Genomic DNA, 10,394 nt, shown 5'->3' on the forward strand with positions numbered 1-10,394 from the left:
AGCCAGGCAGTGGTGGCACACGCCTTTAATCCCAGCACTTGGGAGGCAGAGGCAGGCAGATTTCTGAGTTCGAGGCCAGCCTGGTCTATAGAGTGAGTTCCAGGACAGCTGGGGCTACACAGAGAAACCCTGTCTTTTGTTTGTTTGTTTCTCATTATGAATGGTTGATTGCCACCATGTGGTTGCTGGAATTTGAATTCATGATCTCTCCAGAAGAGCAGTCAGTGCTTTTAACCGCTGAGCCATCTCACCAGCCCCAAACCCTGTCTCGGGAAAAACAAAACAAAACAAAACAAAACACCAGAGGCTGAAAAAATACAAATAGAGAGAGGCTACACATCAGACCCTGCTTTGCTCACAGCTATCACTGATCCAGTCCCCCTGGGGGAAAAGCTTAGGTTTCCAGTGGTCCTCAGGCCCAGAGACCTCACTTTTCCTTACTAGTCCTGAGCACCTTCTATCTTGCCCTGCCCACACTGGCTGAACCTAGGCCAAACAGGAGCCACTCTTTGCCTGGAGAGTTCTCACTCCCTGTTCTCCACTCCTCCTGCCCAGTAGAAAACGAACCTCTCCTCGCCCTGGCACACCCCGCTGTCCTGCACGCTTCTGTCTTCCTGGCTCTGTCACCTCCTACCACGCCACAGGCTTTTTTGGCTGATGGGCATCCCATACTTTGCCAGGCCCTTGGTCTGTTAGGTTCACCGATGCGTCACAAGTCCCCAGAACAGGATGCGGCTCAGTCAGTGCATGCACAAAGTCTCGAATTCTACCCCCGCCCTGTATATATGTTGTAGTTCTGCATGTTGGTAATCCTAGCTCCTAATAGGTAGAGGCAAGATGATCAGGAGTTCAAAGTCACTGTTGGCTACACAGAGAATCTGAGGCCAGCTCGGGCTACACAAAGTGAGCATGGTAGGATGTTCAATTGAATTGGTGAGCTATAGTTCTCACCCGAGTCCTGGGCAGTAAGCCTCCCTGAGGGCCAGGCCAGGGAACAGAGCGCCCATCCCTCCCCACTAGAACTTCCCTTAGCTGATTAATGCTATCCAGCATCCTCTGTAGATGCCTGGTCTTCAATCCATGCCCAGCAAGGATACAGTAGTTCTCTTCAAATGCAGATGATGTAAATCACTGCTGTATTTAAAACCCCCAGTCTATCCCAACCATCAGTGTGAGTAGGTAGGCCATCTTTGTATCCCACAACATAGTTGGGCATAGTTAATTAGGCCTTCCCAGAGTCCCTACATGCCTGGAGTCTCAGTTTACCTGCCAAATAACATCACAGCCATTACCTGACACTTCCATGTTCTCGTTCCCTACCTCACCGCATAGACTCTATAATCCCTCTGCAGCCTTCTGGGCTGGTGTGGGTGTTCCTGTGCTGATGCAGCCTCTGTGCCTGCCCTTGTCACATGATCACATGTGCCTTCTTCATGAGAGCTGAAGGGGGGCACGGGCTAGGCCCCTAGCATACAGCAAATGCCCAGAATGCACAGGAGTTATTATTATTATTTATTTTCATGCGCCACAGGACTTGAACCCAGGGCCTTGAACACGTCAGACAAGCGGTCTACCACCTAACCCAGCCACTTCCCCACCCCTAGGGCAAGTTATATGAATGACCACCTGTCATAAAATACTTCTGGCAGAACCTGCCCCCTGGGGCGATTCTGGTTTCAGAATGCCTTAACAAATGCACACCTGCATGTGTGTGGGGAGGGGGCAGGGCAGAGCCCTATGGAGATGGCTCCGTGGTTAGAAGAATTTCTTATTCTTGCAGAGGACCTGGGTTTGATTTCATTCAGTTCAATTCCCAGCTCCCACATGGTGGCTCTCAACCGTTTATTAACTCCAGTTAATAAACACTCTTCTGGCCTCTGAGGATAACAGGCACACACGTGGTGCATCTACATATGTGCAGGCAAAAACTCTCATACACGATAACAGAATAAGTAAATCTTAACAACGACAACAACGACACCACAAATGCCACACTGAATCCGGCTTTCGGGGTGCTAGGCCAGGGTCCCCCCAATGTGAAAAAGGCTGAGATCTGATGGTTCTTTGCTGCGCCAGGATACCTCGGCAAAACCAGTTGATTGCTGACCTGGGCAGCCAGAGGAGGCTCTGTGTTCGAACAGCTGCTGGGTGTCGGACGTGAGAACTGCTGGCCTCTCCTGCTCTACTTTGTCCCCACCACTCCCACCATACACCCCCTGACACCCCCACTTTCTCCCTCCCCCCCAACCCCCCACCCTCAACACACACACACACACACACACACACACACACACACACAGACACTACTCCCATACCATTCTATTCTCTCCTATCACTTTGACTAGACTTTAGGATGTTTACTCCAAAAAGATTTTTTTTTTTTTTTGGTTTTGGGGATAGAAAGCCATCACATGCTAAGCACGTGCCCCACAACCCCCTTGGGAAAATTTTCTGATTCTGGAAATAAGGTAGCTTACGGTGGATCAGCCCAGACGTACTTTGCATGGTTTACTAAGATGAACGGGACAGCAAGGTCCAAAGGGTCCAGGCGTTCACACTGAGTCTCCTCTGTTACCTTTCACCTTAGCTTCTGCTTCGCCTCTAGCGGGTTCCCCCTCCCCCCTCCGTGGTCCCTGAATGATTCACTGAGGCTGGAGGCCTACCTTTCTATACACATGTACTGTCTGGTTTGTGTGTCAATTTGACACAAGCCAGAGTCCTCAGAGAGGAAGGAGCCTCAGTTGGGGAAATGCCTCCATGAGATCCAGTTGTAGGGCATTTTCTCAATTAGCGGAGAATGGGGAAGGGTCCCGCCCATTGTGGGTGGGGCCACCCCTGGGCTGGTGGTCCTGAGTTCTATAAAAAAGCAGGCTGAGCAAGTCATGGGAAGTAGTCCAGTAAGCAGCACCCCTCCGTGGCCTCTGAGTCAGCGCCTGCCTCCAGGAGCCTGCATTGCTTGGGTTCCTGCCCTGACTTCCTTTGATGATGGACTGTGATCTGGAAGTGTAAGCCAAATAAACCCTTTCTTCCCCAACGTGCTTTTTAGTCATGGTGTTTTTGTTGCAGCTACTGAACTGCTAAGGCACCATCCCACATATATATGGAGGTCAGAGGACAACTTGTTCAAGTCAGTACCCCTTTCCCACCCCATGGGTACCAGGGAGCAAAAGTGCTGGGATTAGAGCGGTGTGCGCCACCACACCTAGTTTCTTGTTATTGCTTTGTGACAGGGTCTTGTTATTTAGCTCACGATGGCCTTGAACCTCCAGCCTCAGGCTCCTAAGTGCTGTCTGGCTGAGTTGTGCATTTCTTAAGCAGCAAGCTGGTGATGTGGATGTGGACGGCAGGGGCCTTACCTTCCTGTGCCTGGAGCGGGACCTGTGAGGCTGACCGGGCGCTGCCTTTGATCTTCCTTCCAGCCTGGCTGCCCAGAGATGGATGCGTCGGCAACTTCCGGTGGGCCTTGGGCCCACCCAGAGCACCGTTCCCCGCATGCCCGGCACTGCCTGGTTCTGAGAGGTGGTCGTGGCTGGAGCCATTTGGCAGTAGTGGGGTGCAGCCTTGGGGGTTCCCTTGAGGCTGGCCTGGAGAGATGAAGAGGCGATGAGGATTCCCCTAGTGATCCGTTTGAATCCTGCCTACTTCATTCCTAGATGCACTTCGGGGCGGCGCAGGCAGATGTCTCTTCTTTACATTGAGAAACGGAGGCCCAGAAAGCAGAAATGAGTAACCCACAGTGATGCTATTGGGACAGTAGCAGGCTGAGGCTCAGCTCCCAACTCCTATAGCAGTGCTCATTCCAGAAAAACCAAACCCAAAACCAGCGGTACAAAGCGAGGGGGGACCCCACTTCCTTACCCACATGAAATCTCTTATTTTAGGCTCTGGGATTTGGGCTACAGTGGAGTAGGGGAGACACAGTTGGCTGGGGTTGCTTAAGGCGGCAGTGAATCGGTTAACCTTCACCTTGGCTTCTGCCAAACCCCCAGCTGTTTTCGCCCTTGGTGCTGTGGGTGACTTATTGGGAACATCTGTTTGGAGATGTATTCTTGGCCCTGGACTCAAGGGCCCCACACAGCAGCCCCCTTTTTCCTGCTCCTTGCCTTCAGCCCTACAGAGTCCCAACCGGGCCCTGCTGTTGGAGAGGCTCCTGGGTCTAGGGGATGGGGGAATGGGTCGAGGCTGGTGAGTAAGAGACCTCCAGGGGGCTGGAGAGGTGGCTCAGCGGTTAAGAGCCCTGACTGCTCTTCTGAAGGTCATGAGTTCAAATTCCCAGCAACCACATGGTGGCTCACAACCATCCGTAATGAGATCTCACGCCCTCTTCTGGTGTGTCTGACGACAGCTACAGTGTACTTACATATAATAATAAATAAATCTTTTAAAAAAAAAGAGAGACCTCCAGGAAGGCCAATTACCCTCCCAGCCTAAACGACCAATTTTAGGAAGCTGAGCCTGCGAGTTCCCCCAAATCCTTGGCTCCTTTGTACATCTCATTCAGAGGATGCTCAATTGAGCGGTTTGGCACTAGTCTCGGGAGGTGAGGGTATATGTGTGTTATGCTGGTATGGGGATTAGAAGGGGTCACAGGAAGTCTGGGACCCCAGCTGCTGAGCGCCACCTACAAACATAGGGCATTTCCAGCCCTTAGCTGAGCCCTAGAGGCTTTTACAGGAGGCTTCGGCGCTCGGAGAGACATAGGGGGCTGGACACTCTCTGTGTGCTGGCTGGTCACTTGCTAATTGTCTTCTCATGGTACCCTCTTTATAAAACTTTCTTTTTTTCCCCCATTGGATCTTTTGTAGCCAAAGCTAGACTCCAACAGACTCTGTAGCTGACAAAGACCCTATTCAAGTCCCTCATCCTCCTGCCTCCCCTTCCCGGGTGCTGGGATTCTAGTGTACACCACCATGCCTGGGTCACTGTCTTTTTTTTTCACTAATAAGGAAACAAAGTGCCGGGCGTGGTGGCGCACGCCTTTAATCCCAGCACTTGGGAGGCAGAGGCAGGCGGATTTCTGAGCTCAAGGCCAGCCTGGTCTCAAAAAAACAAAAAAAAAAAAACAAAAACAAAAAAAAAAAAAAAAGGAAACAAAGTTTCAGAGAGGGACAGTAAGTTTCCCAAGGCCACCCAACCAGCAAATCTCAGCAGTGAAACCAACTTGAGACTTTGAACTGGATTCAGGACAGAGAGGAGGCAAAGGCTGGGGACTGAGGGGCTGGGAAATAATCTTTTACACTCACATGCACACTTTAAAATTTATTTATTTAATCTTATTTTATGTGCATTGGTGTTTTGTCTGCATGCATTATGTCTGTGTGAGGGGGGTCAGATCTTGGCGTTAAAGATAAGTGTGAGCTTCGATGTGGGTTCTGGGATTTAAACCCAGGTCCTCTGGAAGAACCGTCAGTGTTCTTAACCACTGAGCCATCTCTCCAGCCCCTACATAATGACCTCTTATAAGCAGTGACTAGTTAACACGTTTCCAGTAGGTATTAGGGGCAAGGAGGTGTACTAAGATGCTTACACATAATATTATTGTCTTTGGACATCACAAGCGATCTATTATTGGCCCATGTCTCCAATGAAAAACCTTGAGGACCAGCTGGTATAGTTAGAAAGATTCCACAGCTAGGAAGTGGAGGGAGGAGGCCTGGAGTCTAGTAGGGCAACGCCAGTGACAAGGTGGGAAGCAGAGGTGACACCCAGGGAGCGTCAGGCAGGCACGGCTGGAGTGCAGCCTCAGGAGTGGCCGGGCCTGAATCATTCTGGCTTCACACAGAGAGGACCGGGCTGAGCCTTTGGCCAGCTTCACTGTCCCTTGCCCTGCTGCCTAAACATGGGCACGGTGGCCAGAGGGAGGGAATGTGTGGTGAGCCCAGGGCCCTGGGAGGTGCTGCAGACACAAAGCTCGCCTGTGGCCTTGGCTATGGGGTAGCCAAGGGGGTGGGGGTGGGGCTGAGTCACAGAGCAAACACTCAAGATCATAGACACAGGGGTGTCTGTCCCATTCCCACCTGGGACGCCCTCCCTGTGGCTATAGCCGTGACCTCCTTTTCTCAGCTGTGTGTGTGTGTGTGTGTGTGTGTGTGTGTGTGTGTGAGTGTGCAGGAGGCTGAGGACATGGCTCTCCCAAGAAGTCAAGAGCCCTACTTCCACACTTGGTCCCGAATCCCCGGCTAGAGGTCTAGAAGGTACATCAATTATGCCAACAAGGCAGGTGGTCACAGCGGAGTGGGGACCAGCAGACTTGAGTGCCGGGCTTGTGTTCTGCTCTGGTCTAGGTCTGTGCCTCAGTTTCCTCCATCTGTAGAATGGGCTTGCTAAAGAGCTACGGCGATGCCTCTCTATAGGAAAGCACTCAAGCTCATTCGGAGACAGAGCCTTCACTTCAGGGTACTATCAGAGAAGACTGCGGCTGCGTATTAGAACATGATCCTGGCAACCCCTTGCTTGGCTCCCAGGGCCAGAGGACTTCCAACCAGGCTTGATAAAGAAGATGAATTTTTGCTCCTTCCTCCCCAACTGGGAGCTTCTCTCTTTCCTTTGTACCCTGGTCCTGCCCTGAAGGGTGCACTGTATTGCGTTCTAGCTTCTGGCCCTGCCCAGCAAACCAAATCTCTCTCTGAGAGGCGAAGGTACGAAGGTACGGGGCAGAGAGGTAGAGAGCTGCTGACTTCACATAAACCGCAGGGCAGCCTCCTTGACATCCCTCCCCATCCCCCCTGCCCTTCCCCTCCCCCACCCTCCCCCATCAGCACCTAGGGCAGAGACAGCACCTGTACTTCTGACAGCAAACTGGGCTGGATTTCCCTGCCTGTTGCCACCCGAAACCCCTGGTCCCTGGGACTCACACGTCACAGCTTCTGTGGGGACATCGAGGTCAGTGCTGTTCAGAGCCTGCTGAGCCCCAAGACCACCACTGTCTTGGGGCATGGAGGGTGCCGCCTCCTCCGGGAAGCCCTCTTCGGACGATGCCTCTGCAGGGTGAGTGGATCTTGCTACCTCCAGCCCAGGGAGGAGGGACATGGTCTGGGCTAGGGAAAAGCAGATGATCAAAGATTGTTTTCCTGGTGTCCTGTGTGCCCAAGCCCAGGCCTGACCTACACAGCCCAGAGCAACCCAATGAGCCCTCACTTCTGGTCCCTTCACGATCACCCAGCTATTACCCTATCTGGCTATGGTGTTTGACTTCCAAATTGAGAGTTCCCAACTCATCACTCGTACGTGTGCAAGGGCATGTGGGCATGCGTTTGTGCATGGGTGAATACATAACCCAAGAGAAGGGGCCTGTGGTATAAAGAGATGTAGGGAGAAGAGAAGCACACAGGGCAGGAGAGATACGGACAAGCTGCTCATCGCTGCAGCTGAAGAGTTAGCTATGGGGACCAACAGGCACTGGGTGGTAGATGCTGGGAGAGAGAATTTGGGAGACTGGGTGGTGAGATCTGGTGACAGGCAGTCTGGGATGAACAAGAAAGTCAGCTACGAAGAAGAAAGACAAAGACTAGACGGGGCCTGGGTAGACCCAAGCACACAACTGCTATGAGACAGGAAGAAGGCAGAAGGGGAGAAACTGGGTCAGAGAGGGGATTGCTGGCAATGGAGAGACATCTGAGAGCAACCTGGGGGTGAGGAGCAGGGAGGGGCCCCCGGGCAGGAAGAGAAGCCGAGAGAGACAGCCAGGAGTGCTGGGAAGAGGTGAGCCACAGGCCCATGTAATTAGAGTGGCTCTGGGCAGGGTGGGCGGACTGAGGGAACGAAGCCTCCTACAAACCACAGCTCCCCCACCCCACCCCACCCCCGGTGGCAGCAGGATTGGGCCCCACAGGCTCCCAGGACAGCATGGGGATGGGAGGTGTCGGAAAGCCTACAGTCTTGGTGTCTGGGCTTGGGAAGATCTGGGGGTAAAGCCAGGGGTCACAGGGCCCAAGCTATGGCAATTTGGGGGTGCAGTTGCCTCTTAGCAGACCCCAGGCTGTGCTGTGCAGTGGGATTGCAGTGGTCTCCGAGCATGGCCGCTCTGTCTCCCCTCATACTTCCCATGCTGGGAGAAAGAAGAGACAGAAGCAAGAAACTGAGAGAAGCAGAGGGCAGAGGGCAGAGGGCAGAGGGCAGAGGGCAGAGGGCAGGGCTATGAGGAATCAGGTTATGTAGATGTGGGTGGGAAGGTGGAAGGGAACAGCAGTTAAGACCAAAGATAAAAGGCCCCCACAACCTGGATGAAGGATGCAAAGGTCAAATGTCTCTTGACAAGTCACAGGGCTGAAATAAGGGACAAGAGACAAGCAGAGATGACAGTCAAAGAGATGTCATGCTGTCTGCTAGGTGGAATCCCTACCATGACTGGAAGGCGGACATTGAGTTGGCTTGAAAGAACACAACTAGACACCTGGGTCCAAATTATAAGAAAAGCCTGCTAGTCCAGACTCACCAGCCCCTGGCCCCTGGAAACATCTCTCCGTGGTCCCAGGCCCTGAGCTGGGGTCCTAACTGTCTCCCACATGGTGTCATGAAAAAGACCCAAGGAAGAGTAAGTTTTATGATTTTAAGATGTATTTATTTTTATGTGAGTACACTGTTGCTCTCTTCAGACACACCCGAAGAGGGCATCCCATCCCATTACAGAGGATTGTGAGCTACCATGTGGTTGCTGGGAATTGAACCCATGACCTTGAAGAACACTGACTAGCGCTCTCTTTTTTTTTTTAAAAAGATTTATTTATTATTATATCTAAGTACACCATAGCTGTCTTCAGATGCACCAGAAGAAGGCGTCAGATCCCATTACAGATGGTTGTGAGCCACCATGTGGTTGCTGGGATTTGAACTCAGGCCCTTCGGAAGAGCAGTCGGTGCTCTTAACCACTGAGCCATCTCTCCAGCCACTGGTTTTGTGATTTTTTTTAAAAAAGCTTTATCTTGGAGCTAGAGAGATTGGCTTGGTGGTTAAGAGCACTGACTGCTCTTCCAGAGGCCCTGGGTTCAAGTCCCAGCAACCACATGGTGGCTCACAACCCTCTGTAATGAGATCTGATGTTGTCTTCTGGTGTGCACGGAAACAGGGCAGTCATAAAATAAAGACAATTTAAAAAAAAAAAAAAAAAAAAAAAAAGCTTAACCTTATTTTTGATTCCATGTATGTGTGGGTGTACATGCACACACATGTAGGGTTTGCACACATGAGTACCAGCCAGGGCCCACAGAGACCAGAAGAGGGCATCGGCTCCCCTGGAAGCTGGAGTGCCAGCAGGTTGTAGGATACCCGATATGGATGCCGGCAACTGAACTTTGGTCCTCAGCAAAAGCATCCTCAAGTGTTCCCAACTGCTGAGCCATCTCTCATCCCTCCCCACCCCTGGATGCCCTTGGCAGATAAGATCTCACTCTGTAGCCCAGGCTGGTCTTGAACACAGTGGGCTATCCTCCCTCAGCCTCCTGGGTGCTGGGAGTCCAAGCATGAACCACCACAGCTGGTCTGTTACAGAATTTGAGTTACCTTGTGTGGAAAGGAGGCACGAATACCCAGCTCTCAGAGCAAGATGCATAGCAAAGAGGCCATTTGCCAGCAGTCACCCACTTACCCATCTAACCTTGCCTTCTCCCTCCAGCACTTATTGTCGTCTAAAAGATGCCTAACCTAATCAAGCACCGGCTGTACCAGAATGAGGAAAACCAAGCCAACACCAAAGGAGCTGCCTGTCTGTCATGGTACAAGTGGCTCTCATATCCACTGAGAGGCAAGAACTACAGCAAGCTAGCTAGGCGCAGTCGTGGTGGCTAGCATCTGTAATCCCAGCTCTGGAGAGGCTCAGGCAGAAGCTTTGCCTGTGAATTCCAGGTCAGCCTGGGCCACAGAATGAGACGCCCTCAGAAGCAAAACAAACAACAGACGAGTGTCTGTTGGCTGCTGGGTGTGATGGAGCAGATCTGTAGGCCTAGCACCTAGGAGGCTATGAGAGTTGGAGGTCTAGACTGAGCTATGTAGCAAGACCCATCTCAAAATAAAATAAAATAAATCCCAGCAGGGATATTTATAAGGGTTGATGAGGAAGAGGGCTGGGGGGTGTGGCTCAGCTATGAGAGAACTTGTTATAATGTTAGCATTTAAGGGTACCAGTGGGGTACGGTACCACTTACCGATAATCCCAGCATTTGGGAGGTGAGGCGGGAGGTTCAGAGTTAAATGCCAGCCTTAGCTACATATCAAGTTCAAGGCTAGTCTGGACCTCATAAGACTAAGTCTTTTTTAAAAAAAATGTTTAAAAAAGCCCCCCCCATGTGTGTAGGTGTGTGTATATGTAAGTTTGTATATATGTAGTTGTATGTGTATGATGTAAGTTTGTATATATGTAGTTGTATGTGTATGATGTAAGTTTGTATATATGTAGTTG

At 51.5% G+C, this 10,394-nt stretch overlaps 1 protein-coding gene across 3 annotated transcripts in view; it reads right to left on the reverse strand.

The window, feature by feature from the left end:
* Mdfi (MyoD family inhibitor) overlaps nt 1–10,394 on the reverse strand; it is a 19,388-nt gene that overhangs the window by 2,263 nt on the left and 6,731 nt on the right. For all 3 annotated transcript variants that reach the window (XM_021217935.1, XM_021217933.1, XM_021217936.1), the window contains exons 3-4: nt 6,855–7,037; nt 3,357–3,584 (exon numbers count right to left, since the gene is read on the reverse strand). In XM_021217935.1, the coding sequence (XP_021073594.1) occupies nt 3,357–3,584; nt 6,855–7,037 (411 nt within the window). The remainder of the gene's footprint in view (nt 1–3,356; nt 3,585–6,854; nt 7,038–10,394) is intronic.

This window comes from Mus pahari, chromosome 18 (genome assembly GCF_900095145.1).
Source record: "Mus pahari chromosome 18, PAHARI_EIJ_v1.1, whole genome shotgun sequence".
Classification (NCBI taxonomy): domain Eukaryota; kingdom Metazoa; phylum Chordata; class Mammalia; order Rodentia; family Muridae; genus Mus; species Mus pahari.